This window comes from Leuciscus leuciscus (genome assembly GCF_965113295.1).
Source record: "Leuciscus leuciscus genome assembly, chromosome: 13".
Classification (NCBI taxonomy): domain Eukaryota; kingdom Metazoa; phylum Chordata; class Actinopteri; order Cypriniformes; family Leuciscidae; genus Leuciscus; species Leuciscus leuciscus.
The window spans coordinates 10133571-10152568 of NC_138737.1; the positions used below are offsets into that span (position 1 = coordinate 10133571).

An 18998-nucleotide genomic window follows, 5' to 3' on the forward strand; every position below is an offset into this window, starting at 1 on the left:
GTTTTTTTATTTTCATACTTAAAAAGTCTCTGTGCTCCTACTATTCTGTATTAGTACTTTTTATAAATGAAACCGTAAACTTCAGCAAGATTTGCTGAACTACATTGACAGTAATTTCACCCTCAAATGTTTTGCCTATTGTTTCATTTTAAAGACAAACTAAAATACCAGAATGTACAGGTTGTTTTGACCTATCGAAGTAAACGTTTTACATCTTAAAAATATTGCGAAAAGTTTGGTAAAGTGGATGTGTGTTTTATTATGTATTTAATTTAGACATTTTAAAGAATTATTAAATAGAGGTTTTCACATTCAACCATGGATGACAATGGTAAAACTTGTGAATAAAACCAACAAATATGTATATCCATATATATATATATATATATAAATACACAGACAATCATAACATTACAGAATTATTCAGATATCTCTATTGTTTATAAAATATGTACATATAATTGTATTGCTTTGTGGCTGGTTTTTCATTATTTTGTATTTTTGTTGTACTTTATTACTTGGTGTAAAAAGCTCCAGAAATAAAAGCTCTGGAAACAAATGTGGTAATTTGACTGAAAATATCCTACGCTGTTAAATAAATAAAATAAAAAATACAGATGGTGGTTATGATTAGATTAAATAAGAGAAGACAACTGAAAACTTTCAAAAAATGAGTACATATTTTAATCGTTCCGGTTTGCAGTACTCTGTGATCTATATTGTTGATAGATCTGTAGACAGCTGGCACTGAATGCTTTTCTGAATCCAGAATACACAATGAAATGGAAGAGGAAGTTCATCAACTCTGTTCATGATGGTCAGAAGAGGTGCTGGACAGAGTGGCCAATACAACACCGATGGATTGAAGAATAGGAAGGCAAAGAGTTTTGCATTTTAATGTAAATACAGAGCAAATGTTAAATGATAATCTGTATGTACAATATAACTATATTTTATTTAGATGACATTATGAACTCCTTTTATACTGAGAAAAAAATACCAGTTAACAGATTTCCACAAATAAGGAGTCTGAATAAACTGGACCAGACGGGTCACTCTGGTCCTCCTCGCTGCAAAAGAGAAAACAGACCAGAATATGAATAAATCACTGACCACAGCTTGTTTTTGTTCTAAACATTACAACATTTATAAAGGTGTTTAAATATCTCTACGCTCCAGAACAGTGCAGATATAAAGATTGTTAAAAGTGAAATGCAATGCATTCTTCATATTCTCTCAAATGTAAATGTACTGATTGTGTCTTTTCAAATGGTGATCTGAACGAACAAATGAACACTAACCTGGATGTAGTCCATTTCATCTAATGCAAGGGTTCTTCTGCGGTATCTCTGAGGGAAATCTTTAACTACAGAGACGCTGTCAGGGGTTCCCGGCAGTCGGCTGATGGGTGCCGGTGGTCTGGGTGGAGGTGATATTGACGTTGCAGGAGGAGGTGCGAATGGGGAGATCTGTGGGAGACTGGCTGCAAGCACCTTCAGTGCCTCTTGTACTGGAAATACAGCAAAAAAAAAAAGAAAAAAAAAAGAAAAGAAAAAAAAAAGTTACCAACAAACTCGCATCACCAACTTTAAAGTTTGCTACCATGATTTAAAAACTAAACCAATGCAAGTAGTCTAAACATGTACCACAATGGAAACTAACTAGGTAATCAAAAGAGAAAAAGTTTTAAATTAACTGCACCTATTACGAGGAGCAGTTTTGACAGCTTCTAATGCATTACACAAATAAAAACTATATATTTCACAGAACAACGGATGCATTACATATAAATGGCAAAAATAAGGCAATGAGGTTATTACTTACCATTCGGCCTAGGGACGCTGTGTCGATCTGGAAATTTAATTAAAGGTGCATGAGGTCTCACAACCTGCAAAGGAATACATGTAATGAGAAAAATTAAACAAAACAGTTCTGCAGTGACTTCTCTACAACCACAGACACTTATATACTTTTAATATTTAGAGATCGCATTTAATGTACATAATGCTTAACGTGTTGCTGAGATTATATTGTGCTTTACAGATGTGAAATAAAGCGATAAACAGAGCCGAAACTGGGACTGTCCACAAGGGCATCTGTCAAACCAGTGAAATCAATGCATTTTGGTGAAGTAAAAACACCCAAGAATAAAATTACTGAATACTATGCGGATAAGAGATCACCGTTTCAACAATGAGCAAAATTGAGCGAGATGTCACAGCAATATGATCGGTATACAGGCTGAAGCAAGTGTTTACCTGCACGACCCGACTGGCAGCTGCCATCTTGCCACTCACTTTGCTTCCCATGACGACATTCGATCACTGCTTCCGGTTCAAACCATAGAGTTCAAACACACAGACAAGACACAAGACGCGTAAAGTGAAGACAATTAGCAACCTGAAGATGGCACTGTCGTATTAAAACTTAAAAGGACAAACATATATATATTTTTTTTACAGTCTATGGGACAAACCGACAAACGCGGGAAGTCCGAGTCATTTTCGCGAATCGGTTCTTTTGAACAGTTCGTATCAAAGAATTTGGTTTTACTATTTGTGATCGTTTGGCTTAAACTTGTTTTAACGATAAAAAAACATGTTTTAATATTAATAATAGTGGTAGTAATGATTATGATAATGTTGAGGATAATAATATTAATAATAATGCTACAGCCAACTGTCTATCAAACAAACCAGTCGCGAACGAATTGTTCAGACCAATTTGGCGAAACGGCTTAAATGAGTCACTGAAAAGATTCGACCCAAATAAAGAGTTGACATTTGGCAACCAGACGAGGACATGTAAGGACTATCATAAAAGGCAATTAATGTTTAAATATCGCATTAATTATCCAGAAGTAACAACAAACGTCATGTTCGAGTCTGTGGCAGAGAAGCTGTCAAATTAGCTGCATCAGAATATCATAATGAATGAACTTGAAACAATCTGTAAATTCATTGACATTTACAGGCGAATTCATGAGCTTTAATATCACACATCAATAATACAAAACTACAGAAAAAAACGCAAAATGAATTCACGTTACCCTTACCCTAGCTCATCCTGCTAAGTGGTTCTGCCATTAAAATACCGTTACATTTACAAATCTATAGATCCACGCTTTATAATAAGCACAATAAACATACATTCTTACCATCAATACGCTATCTAGTTGAGCAATATAACCTTATTTTTGCATGTTGACCTCCGAGACACATTAAACAGCGTCAAGATAGTCGCCTGTGACCAGCCAATCCTTTATTTCTGCTCATGCTTGGTTTGATGCAGGTGGGCGGGGTTTTGTGGTCACATGACTGTCACGTGACGCCAAGACTTCCTGGCGGCAGTTTCGGACAGGATTGTAGGTTCGCGGTTTGGAATCTTGTAACAAAAAAAGTAATATTAGTAAACAAAAACATCCAGAGCAAGAACGGGAAGCGACAGTAAGTGATACAGTTAAAAAAAAAATTATATACGTTTTATGTCTGGGGTCTCTTCAACAGATAACGTTATCTGAATGGGATTATGTTTCCCCCACCCTGCACAGACATACAAAGAAAGATGAGTTCCAGTAGTCATGATGGACCCTCCTCAGATACTGACCCTGCTGGCATGACTGATCCATCAGCTTCTGATGGAGTGACACCCACACGTTTGCTAAAGTAATTTTCCATTCTTTTATTGTTTTATTTGTATGGTTTGTTGTTATCGTCTTGCACCAATTCGTAGAGTACAAATTAACAGTGTACAACTTTATGTACTATGTATTATAAACATCATGTTATATAGATAACTGTGTTACTGTGCTCATTCTGTTTCTTGTATGTCTTGTTTTCAAGAATGAAAGAAATAATGGAAAATCAGTGTTTTGAAATGAACGTTAAAGTCAGCATGGGTAAGCTTACATTTATATGTGAATAAACAACACACTTATGTAAAGAGTAACCACTAATAATTATTCTAATGATAATTGTGTTTAATTCTTAGGAAAACACAAGGAGTCATGTGAAGCTGATGCAGATTTGTAAGTGTGTTTGAATTTATTAATACATCTGTATGTTTATACTGTATGTTAAAATAATCCAACATTGATCTTTTTATCAATCTGTAGATCCAAGTATGAAAGTGCAATAGAGCAGGCAAGACTCTCATACTTCAACAAAACAATGGTATTAAGCAGGTAAAGATGCTGTGGTATCAAGCTTCTTTTTGCAATACAATCTCTGATGGTGTCCATGTTAAAATGTGTTTTTGTGTGTTCTAGAATGCAGATTTGGAATGCCATCATTGAAAAGATTATTCAGAATGATGCAGATGCTGAGTGAGTGAATCTTAATTTAAATAAATCGAATCTATGTAGTCTGATATCCAGTTGTCCTAACAGTAAGCCGATCTTTCATCATACAGGGCACTAAAGGAACTGACCAATCAGAACACTGAGCTCTGTGAAAAGACCATGAAAATCTTAAAGGTGGGACATTCCCTGTTCTGCTATAGGTTTTAGAAAAATTAATTTTCATATATATGAATAATTCAATTTTTTAACGGTTTATGGCCATGGAATACTTAATTGCTGATCTTTTTTCTCTCTCCAGGAAACACGAGAGCTTCAGGACCAGATTACAGATGTTCAAAAGGAAAGACTTGGTACTTACTATAAGGCCCAGATGGAATCATATAGACCTTTCAGACACAGTATTTTCTGCTCTGATTTTTCAAATGAAAGCCCTTTAAACCTTGGTTAATGTTATATTTTGACAAGATGTAAAATCGGATGGGTCAAATTGTAAAAGAAAAAAGAAAGCTACTCTCACGTTTTCAGTTTGCGGGTTAGTAGAAAACAACCATATCTCATTCATGTTTTCCTAGAGCTTAAAGGACGAATCAAGAAAAAAATGCTGGAGATAAATGAATTGAAACAGGTGAAGGAAAATCAGGGAGAGGTTCAGCAGAGAGCCAAGGAAAGAGCTGAAGCGGTTCTACAGAAATACCAGAAAGTCACCACCATTTTACAAAATGTGCTCCGGGTACGTGGCTTCTCAATGTTTGCTTGTGTACTTGTCTTCATTTTTATCTAATGTCTTGCTTTGTTTTGTTTTTTAGGATCACTATGCATTTTGAACCTCTTTGTAATAAAAATCTTGTTTTTCAGGGAATTATACTGGCCAGTAAAGTCAACTGGAGGGATGATCCTAAATTAAGAGACATTGCGATGGGACTAGAAAACATACCTAACTGAAGAGGACCTATTTGAACACAGTTCTCTGATTATTGTATATAGTTCACCTGTTACCATGTTCAGTGTAATGGTTTGTTGTACATTTATGTCAAGGACTATGGCAAAGATGTTTCACTGAAACATGCACAATGTATATTTAAGATTTTCATAACAGCTCATTTTATATATAATCTGTAGACAATAGTTCAGAAACGTCCTGAATGGGATATATATTAGATTAAATGAACTCCATTTACAGATGAAATGACCTTCAAACTGATGCTTAATAAAAGTAACATGAAACCATGTTCACGAGTATTATATCTGTAATGTCATGCATTTGAGTGAAACGGCCTTAATGGCTAGTTGGCTTTTGGTTAATATTATTCAATACCTTGTGCGGTCTGCCATAACATCAGCCGAATGGAAAAAAGGAATAGCAAGTTTTTACATTTTCATTAAATTTTACAGAATTTCTTTTGGAATAACATGTACTGATAAATTGTTCACAATAGAGAATGTGCAAGATCAGTTTTGATTTTATGTTGTTGACTGATTTTATATAGGTGGTTTTTTTTTTTGGTTTTTTTTTTTACATTGTAACTAGACATTAACTGGACAAAACAGTCTTTTACAAAGCATTTTATTTTCCATCCACTTTAAGTGAAAAGATTTAATACAGACATAAAAAAAATAGTAGAACAGAAAAGGTATATTGTATCATATTTTCACCACCTGCCCTGCTATACATGGGCTCACTCTCTTCCCATCCACCAGCACAGGGTTTGGCTGAACGAGTAAACGTCCATAAGTCCCGCCCACCTGTCCTTTAGTGAGACGGCCAGGATTGACACATACACAGCCAATAACATCCTGGGAAATAATGGCACATTTTTTTCAGTCAGAATTGATATTTTTTTTGACATTATATAAACAAACTTTTCTGAAATATGATTGATTTACCTTGATGAAATACCGAAGTTCAGAAGGAACGATAAGAATATCAGGTGTGAGGTTCATTTGGCTGAATTGTTGAAACTTCTCATAATCCATGTTAACTTCCTCCACAGGAGGATATAGAGGATAGTAGCTAAAAGAACAAATAAACTAAAGATTTACAACTGCATATCACTGTAGCAGCAAAGAAGAGTACAGACAAACATTTTACTGCTACTCGAGACCGAGGTCATTTCATTTAAAGATGAGAAATGTTCTACAAACCTTCTCTGGGTCAACATGTGTTTCATGATCCGTGAGAAACGCTCTGTGCCAGTGCCACTGCAAAAACGGTAATGACAAATCAGTGTTTCTGCGCACTCATTCCTCTGAAGGAGTATTAACTTTTAAATTCAATGAACGTCAATGAAATAATGAATCAGAAAACGGTACACTTTATACAAAAGTGAATTTACTCTTGTTCATAAAGTAGCCACAGTGTTAATGTACATGTCAGTTGTAGGCTGTTTTCATGCTATAATTACCAGTTGGTTCAGTGGTATTACCTGCTGATCTCTTCAGCTCCCATATGGAACAGAATGTCTGTAGATGTCAGGCCAAAAGTCACATTACCAATGAGGAGCGTGCAGGGGTCACTCGCCAAGGTCACTCGCTAAGGGTGGAAAATGAATATTGGACAACAAGAGAAATAATAGAAACAGTTTAACTTACTTAGTATAAGACAATATAAAAAGAATAGAATTTAACTGAATAAAATCATGTCTCTCTAATTAAAAGGAACAGATCACCTAAAAAAGGAAAATACTCTAATTTACTCACCCTCATGTCATACCTAAAGTATTACTTTCTTTCTTCAAAAAAACACAAACTAAGAAATAATCAATCTCTGAGTCCATATAATGCAAGTGAATGGTGCCCCTCGGGTTGTCGCTTGAAAAACTACACAAAGCGATCATGAGTCGTGACCCTAATCAATTCGAACCCAGTGGATGAATCAATGAATCAAAGCAAAACGACAGGTGTGCGTAAGAATTGTAAATATTTTTTGATGCTTCCAGTCTACTGTCATATAAGCATTCACAAGAGGGATGTTGTGACACGTGACTAAGCGGTTAAATGCTCATGAAGTGACTTTCAGAGGATCTAGAGTCTGGAGATTAAGTTGCATTCGTGTCCTCATATAGGCAAAAAACAGCGCTAGCGTCACACATGCTTTAGTGTGTGTGTGTGTGAGTGGTAAATGAAACTGCGCGTCGTCTGCACCATTCATTCTGCATCATCCTCCCAAAACAATGGTAGGGGAAACACTGGACATTGTAAGCCATACGACCGCAGTGGATGAATCAGTCACGATTGCAGTGTGTGGTTTTTCAAGCATCAATGCCAAAGAAGCAACCATACACTTACAATATATGTGCTCAGATTATTGTCTTAAAAACCTTTGTTAGTGTTTATCTGAAGAAAGAGAGGCATATACATTCAAATAAACAGATCATTTAGCTTATCATCTCACCGCTGAATCATCTTTGCTGAGGTTGGTCAGGTTGAAGGGTGGCTGAGGATAAATTATGTAATGATGATTGACATCCCTCTGAGACGGCACAAACACCAACCTGCATCCCGACCTATAGTAAAAGAATGCAAGCGTTGAAAACAATCATACATTGGTGAGCACTTTCTATAAAGTTGTAGGAAAAAAAATATAGACACACACCCTTTGGTTCCTTCTACTATGCTGTCCACACATCTCTTGAAGATGGACTGAAATGTTTCTGTTACCTGGTTTTTCTGTTAAAAAAGGTAGAAAGTATTTAAATTTGTGGCCATGCCGAAAAAAATTTAATACAGGAATTTCAAATGCATACAAAATCTGGTTTACCTCAATCTGCTCATGTTTGGAATCAACAAATGGCCCAAACTATGAGATAAATAAACAGATAATTACTAGCCAAAATGTCACAGTTTTTCTTTTAAATGTCTTAAATGTCCAGAAAAGCAGTCATACTGCAAAGATAAATTAGGTTTTATCACAACAAGCTGGTTGTTGGACCAAAACACCACAGAAATGGGCACAAAGCTGTACCCACCAGAATGCACACATCAGGACGATCTTTATTGATGATAGTAATGAGGTCAATCAGAGGGTCATAGGTCAGACTTTCAGAGGGGGTGTACGGTCCACAAGCCATCATAACCATCACAGGCTCAGACACTGAAAAAGTGTGTTATGAAGGGTTTAATGTGAGCCATGATCTCATCAGAGATGTTCTTGATACATTTTCACCAAACTTACCTTCATCCATTTCCTGTTTCACTTCAGAAGGGCAGTAAAAAGGCAGGGGAATACCCTAGTGGACAAACAAATCTCTGAATAAATATAATTCATAATTCATGAAACAAATTGTAAACTTAACCTAAACAAGTCTGAACTAAAAAGGGTATTAGTGAGATACCTCGTATAGTTTGGTAGCTACAAACTTCTCCCCAGAAGTGTTCATCCCATCCATGACAACAACCTACAAAACAAACGTAGAATGTATGCCAAAAAAATAAAATAAAAAAGATTAGTAATAGAATATTACTTAGCAATAGGTTAAAAACAAACATAAAAAAAGGAAAAAAGCAGTATGTGCATCCAATAGGTGTATCTCACCTGTCCAGGGAAGAGTGAAAACTCTTGGAGCTCAGATAGATCCACAGGCACCTGTCTGCCTCCCTGTTCCTGTCCGGCCTCCAGCAGCACAGACTGGGCATTGAGCTTCCCGTTACTGTCACAACACACCTGCCCCAGTACTGTGATGCTATCCTGAGAGTAAGATCATGAATACATGACTCCAAAATTAACTGCACACCAGCCATAAATAAGTTCTTTTTTTATCACTTTGATAAAACTGAATTATTGAGCCATTATTATGATATCTGTGCTTGTACCTGAACTGGCAATGAAACAGGAGAGAATTCCTCTATGTTAAAATGACTCCGCAATTCCTCTCCAAGCTCTTCAATCTTTTCAGTCAGAACTACAGACAAGAACATAAATAAATGTATAAGAATATATAAAGAGACAGTCTGTATGTATCATGTAATATACATACAATTACAACATGTACAACAACATACATACAATTTGTACAACATACATACAATTTGTAAACATATAAAATGAATTATGCAATATGCAATTGTCATGTAAAACAATCATATAATCATGACAATGCATATCTTGGAAAGAGCAAAGTTTTGTAAGAAAGTTTGAGTCAGTGCTGACGACGGCAGCAATGAGAACATGGACTCACCGTCCCGCACGTCTCTCAGTCTCTGGAACATGTATTTGTAGCTGCTGATGAGTGAATTGTCTCCTCCTCCCAGCATTTCCACCCTCACACTTGTCTGTCCTTTACCCGTCCAGCGAGGACCCTGCACCGTCCCAAACGACGAAACCACCTCTCCTCGTCCCCCACGCATGCCATATTTTTGAGAAGGCGTTGCACTACACAAACAAATAAAACAATTTTATATTAGATTAAATGTATTGTATCATCTTGAAGTGAAAAGACACGTCATGGTAATTATTCTATGTTGTCTTTAGGGTACTTACTGGGAGATCAAACATTTGGCTGCCTTGGTGATTTTGTTAATGGTTTGTTTGCCTTATAAAGACCTCATATATTTAAAGCTATCTAAATAAAAGTTTGGTTAATTGGTTACCTTGGTGAGAAGCTGGCAGGTGACAGCATAAGACTGGGACTGGCGAGTCGGGCCACACCTCTCTTGGACTGAGGATGTTCTGGGGTGGTCAACGCTCTCTTCTGAGAGCCCTGTGGTAACACAGAGATGAAGACAGTAATACATTTACATTTGAACTTTCTTACCAATCCAGTTACAAAGAAAGCACATTTCAATATATTGCAAATTACAGCAGTTCAAATAAAAGTTGGGTTAAGACCAAATTTGATTTAATTTTAAGAGCTGAGCTATACAATACTTTCTCATTGGGAACCAATAATGCATTTCTATCTGTTCCAGCAAGTCTCCCCCATTAATCTGTCTCCCATTTTTCTCACCTTGGCAGGTGTTGAATAGGAATCCAACAAGTTCTCCTCTTCCTCTTCTGCTCGGATTCTGTGAGACTCTGTTAAGAAGACCACTGTGAACATTTAGGGACCAACCGAAATTATGTCAAATTAAAACTAGTGATTGTTTGAGCTAAAAGGATACAGTTCCTGGATAGAGTTGATGTCTCTAGTCTTGTTAAGCTGGCTTCCCTTTGAAGAACCTTTAGATTTTTTCTTCTTGTTCAGTATCTGAAAGAGTACATAAGCAGTATGCAAATCAAGCAGGGTATCTGCTTATCTGTGATATCTGTGTAGAATATCTGTGTTGCAGTTGACATGCAGCAGTATGCGCTTATAATGGCCTTGTACTAACTTCATGTTCAAACTGGTCCAGGTTATCAAGAGTGAGCAGCAGCTGGTTTTTAGAGGTGCTGAAAGCAAACCACTCGAATACAATCTCATCCCCCTTCAGCCTGTGACACAAACACTGCTCCAACACTACAAGAAAGAATAATTACAGCATATGACCACTGAAAGGTGTATATATATATATATATATATAGTACCGGTCAAAAGTTTGGAAACATTACCATTTTTAATGTTTTTTAAAGAAGTCTCTTATGCTAAACCAGCCTTATGCTTTTATTTGATCAAACATACGGAAAATATGGTAATATTGTGAAATATTATTACAATTTAAAATAATGGTTTTCTATTTGAATATACTTTGAAATAGCCTATTTATTTCTGTGATGCAGAGCTGAATTTTAATCAACCAATACTCCAGTCTTCAGTGTCACATGATCCTTCAGAAATCCTTCTAATATGCTGATTTATTATCAATGTTGGAAACAGCTGTGCTGCTTAATTTTTTTTTTTAAGAAAAAGTTAAGAAAAAGAACAGCATTTATTTAAAATGGAAATCTTTGGTAACAAAGTTTGGGGTCAGTCTTTTTATTTTATTTATTTTTTTAAGAAATTATTACTTTTATTTAGCAAGGATGTGTTAAATTGATAAAAAGTGATAGTAAAGATTTATATTGTTAGAAAAGATTTCTATTTTGATACTTTTTATTCATCAATGAATCCTGAAAAAAGTATCAGAAATATTAAAAATATATATACTGTATATTAAGCAGCACAAATGTTTCCAACATTGATAATAAATCAACATATTAGAATGATTTCTGAAGGATCAAGTGACACTTCAATACCCACTGAAGTATTGACTGATGAAAATTCAACATTGCATCACAGAAATAAAATATATTTTGAAGTATATTACCGTTTTTTTTCTTCTATATTTATGATCAAATGAGCATAAGAGACTTCTTTCAAAAACATTAAAATGGTACAACTTTTGACCGGTAAAGTATATATATACACATACACACACACACACACACACACACACACACACACACACACACACACACACACACACACACTTATATTTCACAATAAGGCATAATTATACTAAATTTTAGAGCATTATGTTATGCTAACAATGTTATAATTTTATATACAAAAACCAATAAATAAGAAACTTGACGTTTACTTTTGTCCACAGTGTCATTGTTGAAAGCTATGTTGAAAGTGTCCAGTTCAGACTGGATGTCCTCTGCAGTGACTGATGCCATTGTTGTTGTTTCCGCTGATGTTCAAATATAAAAGAAATCTGTAAACTAAAAACAGAAACGCTCTCAAGAAGATTTAGACGTTCCGATTCACACATTTCATTAATCGCAATTGTAACAGAACGACATTTTAGAGTCTCACTTGAACTGGCGCTAAATACAATAACTGAATATATTTTACTTTCTAAATACAATTTTATTCAGCTGAAGATAGAGCTCGAATTAAGAAACGTATCTTCAACAAGGATAATACAATAATATGAAAGTTTACCTTCTATATCAACGTCAAAAATCAGCTGTCATATTCCTCTCGACAGTCTTTGCATCACGTTTGGATTGCCGCGAAAAAGTACCAGCAAAACAGCACTGAAAGGTCACTTCCGGTTTCCTCCCGCGCCCTCCAGGACGCTAGAGGGAGCTCGAGACTGTTACATGAATTTCCATCCGATCAGCTGAAAGGAACCAAAGCCTGTTGGTGCTACACGTGTTTATAATATCCTGAACGTATACTCATATTTGTACAGTAAATTTCACTTTTTGGAATCTCAGCCATTACTTATCAAAATGCCGAAGGTTAAACCCGAGAAAAAATCTCGAAAACATCAGGAGGTGAAGAGTCAAGGTAGGTTTCGTTGAGATGTTTTGTAGTCATGCTGTCTGACGATTTAAATAAGGCTGTCCTTTTAGATCTGTAGTGAAAGTTAAACATGTTATACATCTAATTTGGATTAAGGGAGAGCCTTTAGAAACTTGTCAACAACTCGTCCAGGTCACATAATTGAAATGAAGCTTATTTTTCTGAACATAGAACATTGTGACATTATTTTCATGACAGTTAAGCACATTTTCATACACAGTCTCATCACTATAACGCGTAAAATACGTTTTACTTTAGATGTTATGAACATTTCATTTAATTTTACAAAGATTAAATAAAAAAAAACGTTTGATGGGGTTTATGTTTTGACACACATCTATACAATTTGTTAGGAGTCCACCCATAAATAATACACACAAAAAATCTCTGTTTCATCATGTGTTTCAGGAATTATGTTCAATACTGGTATTGGTCAGCATATTTTGAAAAACCCTTTGGTTGTCAATGCCATCATAGAGAAGGTCAGTAATGTGGAATGTGACTTTTTCTGGCAAATTTCTGTCATTTTCTTTTCAAAGGAAGTAACAGCTGAATGAGCTTTCTGAATGCTTGACCACATTGTCACGGCACAATATAATCGTTGTATTGATTTAATACAAAAATATCTTTCCAGGCAGCACTACGACCAACAGATGTGGTTTTGGAAGTTGGTCCTGGAACTGGTAACATGACTGTCAAACTCCTGGAGAAAGCCAAGAAAGTAAATAAGTTACACTGAATGTTTATTGCTAGAGTTTAAGCAGTGATGAGGATTTTTTTTTTTATTATTCTTTTTATTTCCCCCCCAAACAATTCAAAGGTGGTTGCATGTGAGTTGGATACCAGGCTTGTTGCTGAGCTTCAGAAAAGAGTCCAGTGCACGTAAATACACATTCATTGCTACCATTGTCAAAACTCCAGCAACAACTTCAACATCTGTTTGATTGTAAAATCTGTTTTCTCGAACAGTCCAATGCAGAACAAGCTTCAGATCCTCATAGGGGACGTCCTAAAGACGGAGCTCCCCTTTTTTGACGTGTGCGTGGCTAACTTGCCTTATCAGGTATTTTAGTTGCTCTTTGTTTGCTGTCATGTTAGCTCATTAAATAATATTAGCAGATACAAAATTTGATGTTAATAATGTATTTCTAAATGTTGAAATTAACATTAACTGAAATTAATAAATGCTTTAGAAGGAAATTAATGTAGTTAAAGGTACACTATGTAACTTTTGGCCCTCTAGCAGTTTAAAAAAAGATCAATTCTAGCACAGTGCTACAACAACCCGAGCCTGAGCAACTTTTCTCTATTGACGTATATGACGAGACACACACAGGCCAGTGATGTGTACGCAATTTCTCTTTAAAAACCATCCTGACAGATCTAAAATATAAACAATTATAAAAGGCTTAACAGTGAATCAGGGTAAGACAAAAACACGTTTTGGAAGAAGGATTGATATTGTATTGACTTATTTAAATTGAGTTAATTTTGAACAAAAAAGTTACATAGTGTACCTTTAACTAATGTTAACAAATTGAACCATACTGTAAAGTGTTACCCAATCACAGCTAGTGCCACTGAGATTTTGTTTTTGTTTTCCTTCTAGATATCATCACCTTTTGTGTTCAAGCTGTTACTTCACCGGCCATTTTTTAGGTAAGAAATTGGATAAACTGTTTTTTGGCTGATTCATTAAATGTAAGTGCAGTATAGAGAAAACAAACGACGGGACTTTAATTCCTACTGCTGTCATATTGAGTGTTATGATTTCACCAATTTATGTTTTTGTGCGAGTGGCTTGTCTTCTCCTCTTGTACTCTCTATGACTTTACAAACCAGTTAAAACACACTGCAATGGAACATAAATGGTGAACACATGATCAGAGCCAGATGAGGATGAGTTTATTGGCATGCCAGTAATAGTGATGAGTTTTGTATCTGTTCTGTCTGTAGGTGTGCCGTGCTGATGTTTCAGAGGGAATTTGCCATGCGTTTGGTGGCTAAACCAGGAGACAAGCTATACTGCAGACTGTCCATCAACACACAGCTCCTATCCCGCGTGGACCATCTCATGAAGGTTTGGAGAGTCCCAACATTCATTAATTGACTGCTATTGGTGCCTGTATTAATTTATTTACTGTTCTTATGCATGTGGAAATATGTTAAAACAAGTTATGACTGCTGCTTGAGAATGGATAAATCCTCAAGTTTGTGTGGAATGCATAGTTTGTAACTTGTGTAATTGTATGCTTATAAAGGTGGGAAAGAACAATTTCAGACCTCCTCCAAAAGTAGAGTCCAGCGTGGTGAGGATAGAGCCCAAAAATCCTCCGCCACCTGTCAACTTCCAGGTAAGTGTATAATTAAAATGTATACTGTCTGTGCAGTTATTGGAAATTATATAACAGTTTATTTTCCACATTTAAAGGAATGGGATGGTCTCGTCAGAATTGCATTTGTCCGAAAGAACAAAACGCTCAGTGCTGCCTTCAAGTAAGACGTCACTAAATTGTGTTTTTGTTGAGTGTTAAATAGTAATAAATTCAAGAAGCTGACAAGTCCTGATAATGGATTGATGTTTTTGTGTTTTCAACGCAGGTCTTCTGCGGTTGAGCAGTTATTAGAGAAGAATTACAGAATCCACTGTTCTGTGCACAACATAGTGAGTCTGCTTCACTTTGACTACGTTCACAGTCAGTCGAAATCCGATTATTTGTGTATCCGATTGGAATCTGATCTAAATGATTGACTGTCCACACTTTGTATCCTAACTGTTCGGATCTGATTTGTATGTCCTGTGGCGCTGTTTCATTTCCCGGAAAATCTGAGTTGGTTTCTATGGCAATGATGTTGTGTTAGTTGGCATACGCCAGAAATAACATGGAGGGGTTTGCAATGTTGTCTTACAATATGACCATGTGTTTCTGCAACAACATCTGATGTGTTTATACGTTTTATGTGGCGTGAGAAAGTGACAAAAGCAAAAAAAAAAAAAAAAAAAAACCTTTGCAAAATCGAGAACGGTTGACAGAAACGGATTCCCAGAAATGGGATTTGAATAGGAAATCAAACCACATATAAATGTAGTTAGCTTGAAATGGATATGCACAAAAATCGGATTTGGACTGACAGTCTGAACAAGGCTTTAGACACTTTATTCTTGACCTGATGCACAATTATATTAAAATACATTTCCATATTGTACTACAGGAAGTACAACAGGATTTCAGCATATCTCAGAAAATTGATTGCATCCTTCAAGAGTCGAAGTTTAATGAAAAGCGGGCACGTTCCATGGATATTGATGATTTCATGGTGTAAGTATGACATGCTTCACTTCATGAAAAATGCTTTTAAATGTTTATTTTTTAGGAGGACGTTTCATTAAGCATCTTTTCTGCATCCCTATTTGATGGTAGGCTTCTTCATGCCTTCAACTCTGCCGGGATACACTTCTCCTAAGACTTGAGGAACAGTGAACAGCTACTAGGTTGACAGGAAGTGATGTCACAGTCTTCTCGTATTCTGGTTAATGCTTTCATCCATGTGAAGAAATGAATGGCATTTCTTTTCAATGGACACGCAGTGGGACACTTAATCTCTCAGGCTGGCAATGTTTAGTGCCTTTGCTGAATGATGAAATATTTCCGGACTTCTTTCTGAGGTAAAATGTTCTCTCAGCTTTGAAGAGGACACATGGAATGGCTTCTTACAGCTTTCATTTATATGCACTCATCAGTTGTGAGTACACCAGTTTACTTTTGATATAACTGATGCTTTTGTAAAGAATATTAGTCTTCATCCCCATCAATCAGAAACAAAACGCTATCCTGCCCACTACTGCTCAATACTGAACTGTCAAATTGAGAAATCAACTGCTAACTACTACTTTACAATAAAGTTCAGTTGGTTAACTTTAGATAATGAATTAAGTGTCATGAACTCATTGTTATCAACTAACATGCTTTTTACAGCATTTTTAGGTTAATGTTAATTTATAATTATACTAATTGCTAATTCAAGTTTGTTTATGATAAATTAACTTAATTTAAATTAATAAATGGTGTAAAAGTATTATTCATTGTTAGTTCATGTTAGCTATTGCATTAACTGTTAACAAGTTGAAACTTATTGTCAAGGTGTTACCGATAAATCTTTATTAACATTCTACCTACAGTTAATGTTACTGTACTATGTAAACTTTGATGTGTAAATATAATAGCTAATTATAATAATAGGTGATTGACCTATTCTCAGATTCATTTAAGGCATGTTTCTTAGGAAGGTTTAGCTGTACAAGTAAAAAAAAAAAATTTAATAAAAAAAAATGAAGAATCGTGTTTTTTTGTAAAATTGCTTTCAAATTTAAAAGAAACTTGAGAGAACTGTTTTGCTCACCCTATGTGAGACTTTTCAGTAGTGTGTTTCTATTATGAATCACTTTGAACTGTTGTTTCAGATCCTCCCGATTTGGTGTGGGAAGAAAGTTAAAGATAGAACAGAGAATCTGAACAGAAAAATTAGCTTTGAAGCAACAATTAATGTTTTTTTTCTTGCTGCTTTATGATGATAAGCAACACTTGAGTTGACAGTAAAATCTTGAATACACTCCTGGTGCAGTGATTTGTTCTCACAGAGGAAAAAGTTCAAAGCTTTTGATTACGTTGTGTTAGGCTGACCAATACCTTTTACGGAGTCTATAAACATACGCTGTGTTATGTTGTGTATGAATGCCAAGGATTGGTCTAATTTTAATCCCAAAAGTAAGACAGATTAGTTCTTGGCTAGTCTAGTTTTAACATAGTGGCTATGTTTATGAAACTTATCTGTTCTGTTGGACAGTTTTGAAAAGGATTTTGGGCACATTTTAGTTGGTCCGACTTGTTTAAACCCATCTTTTTTTTTTTTTTTTTCAGTCAAGCACTCTCTCCAGACTGCTAATGCTAAATAGATTTACTGCAAAATGCTAATGGTGGTCATTCACATGCCAAGATTAAATGAGTGGAATTTGTTTTGTGTGGTTGTTTTTGGATTAAATGAGTGGATTATTCCTGTGGCAGTTTCAGACTCTTTCCAGTTGTTTTTTTGTCAATACTTTATTTGACCACTAGATGGCTCTCGAGTACTGTCACAGATATTTTATGTACAGCATAATTTACATGACAGCTAATCCCAGTTTCTTTCTTTCTTTCTTTCTTGCTCTCTCTCTCTCTCTCTCTCTCTCTCTCTCTCTCTCTATCTTTCTGTACATGATTAAAGAAAGCATAATGTGAACAAGACAGTGATGTCTTTAGAAAATAAATTCTTACCGTAGAAGTATTGACAGATCCTATTGACTGATATCTGGCAGGGACTTGTATTATAGGGAGAAGTGTCTTGCTCTACAGGGAACAGGAAGAAATTGATTTAAGATTTGGAGCGCCACACGTGTACAGCCTCACATGAGTGACAATGGCCTCTACTGTCAGTCATTGTAAGGGTCTGTGGAAGAATAGATGGATAAGACAGAATTGTACTTTATTAATCTACATTACATTTTGGGTTGGTAGGATAAAAAAGTAGTTTATGAAATAAGGCTCTTATGCTCACCTAGGCTGCATTTATTTAATCAAAATACAGTAAAAACAGTAACAGGGTGAAATAATATTACTATAATAAATAACTGTTTTCTATTTAAATATATTTAAAAAATGTAATTTATTCCTGTCATGGCAGAGCTGAATTTTCAGCATCATTACTCCAGTCTTCAGTGTCACATGATACTTCAGAAATCATTCTAATATGCTGATTTGATGCTCAAGAAACATTTATTATCAATGATCATATTATCAGATGTGCTGCGTAATATTTTTGTGGAAACCGTGATACCTTTTTATTCGAGATCCTTTGATGAATCGAAAGTTCAAAAGAACAGCATTTATTTGTATTAGAAATCTTTTATAACATAAGAAATGTCTAAAAGTATTAATTCCATCTCTTATTTAAAATGTTTGCATCAGTGGCGCATAGACGGAGATGCAGATGAATATTCAGTTTTATGAAACTTCCCACATTGACTCTCAACACTTTTCACAAAGCCCACATTTTGAAGTGATGCATAAAACATGAAATTATGAAGCACAAACAGTCATGTTTGACATTTCCAGAGCTAAATGTCACATGAACAGGTGTATCTCCTATTGCAGGACGTCCTGCTGTGCAACTGTGCTTTTTGTTTTTTTTGCATCACACCTGCTCATTTGTACAGATCCCTGTCTAACTGTTTCACAGCGTATCGCTTTATCTTGTCTGCAGGTGTGACTGAATTGTCTGAGAAATGTATGTGGCCTTACGGCAAAATGCTTTCAGCGGTGTTACAAACTTTCCGGCTGAGTCACACACCCTCCATTATCCTATAGCGCAGACTCTCTGTTTTCTGCTTGGCTGCTAAAGTCCTGATGAAGATAATTAATTGGGCTTTAGGTGTGAATCCCTCTCATGTAGCCCAG

The 18998-nt window shown here is 35.6% G+C and overlaps 4 protein-coding genes across 6 annotated transcripts; 2 read left to right on the plus strand and 2 right to left on the minus strand.

Moving 5' to 3' along the window:
* Positions 1–658: 658 nt before the first annotated feature.
* Positions 659–3304, minus strand: kgd4 (alpha-ketoglutarate dehydrogenase subunit 4). 2 transcript variants are annotated; one of them, XM_082188332.1, is made up of 5 exons: positions 3158–3304; positions 2259–2324; positions 1825–1888; positions 1302–1510; positions 659–1070 (listed from the first exon to the last, which is right to left on the minus strand). In XM_082188332.1, exons 2-5 carry the CDS (start codon positions 2307–2309, stop codon positions 1053–1055), a joined length of 342 nt encoding a protein of 113 aa, XP_082044458.1. In that variant the 5' UTR covers positions 2310–2324; positions 3158–3304; the 3' UTR covers positions 659–1052. The 2 variants fall into 2 exon arrangements, with proteins under 2 accessions (XP_082044458.1, XP_082044457.1); XM_082188331.1 differs by having other exon boundaries at positions 2259–2327.
* A 43-nt stretch (positions 3305–3347) lies between these two features.
* cenph (centromere protein H) lies at positions 3348–5529 on the plus strand. Its single transcript, XM_082188325.1, has 9 exons — positions 3348–3665; positions 3843–3898; positions 3991–4027; positions 4115–4183; positions 4268–4324; positions 4411–4474; positions 4599–4650; positions 4873–5030; positions 5156–5529. The coding sequence occupies exons 1-9, from the start codon at positions 3529–3531 to the stop codon at positions 5240–5242; spliced, it is 717 nt and encodes a 238-aa protein (XP_082044451.1). The 5' UTR covers positions 3348–3528; the 3' UTR covers positions 5243–5529.
* Positions 5530–5665: 136 nt separating this feature from the next.
* Positions 5666–12264, minus strand: pola2 (polymerase (DNA directed), alpha 2). Of its 2 annotated transcripts, none has more exons than XM_082188293.1 (19): positions 12142–12264; positions 11792–11918; positions 10607–10731; positions 10397–10482; positions 10243–10300; positions 9887–9996; positions 9475–9668; positions 9110–9198; positions 8832–8984; positions 8632–8694; positions 8472–8526; positions 8266–8390; positions 8058–8096; positions 7893–7966; positions 7692–7803; positions 6724–6830; positions 6443–6499; positions 6185–6311; positions 5666–6094 (listed from the first exon to the last, which is right to left on the minus strand). In XM_082188293.1, exons 2-19 carry the CDS (start codon positions 11871–11873, stop codon positions 5942–5944), a joined length of 1809 nt encoding a protein of 602 aa, XP_082044419.1. In that variant the 5' UTR covers positions 11874–11918; positions 12142–12264; the 3' UTR covers positions 5666–5941. The 2 variants fall into 2 exon arrangements, with proteins under 2 accessions (XP_082044419.1, XP_082044420.1); XM_082188294.1 differs by having other exon boundaries at positions 11792–11887; positions 12142–12253.
* Positions 12265–12318: 54 nt separating this feature from the next.
* dimt1l (DIM1 dimethyladenosine transferase 1-like) lies at positions 12319–17560 on the plus strand. Its single transcript, XM_082188596.1, has 12 exons — positions 12319–12492; positions 12916–12989; positions 13142–13228; positions 13328–13389; positions 13477–13570; positions 14117–14166; positions 14464–14587; positions 14769–14861; positions 14939–15003; positions 15109–15172; positions 15721–15827; positions 15930–17560. The coding sequence occupies exons 1-12, from the start codon at positions 12435–12437 to the stop codon at positions 15970–15972; spliced, it is 921 nt and encodes a 306-aa protein (XP_082044722.1). The 5' UTR covers positions 12319–12434; the 3' UTR covers positions 15973–17560.
* Positions 17561–18998: the final 1438 nt, after the last annotated feature.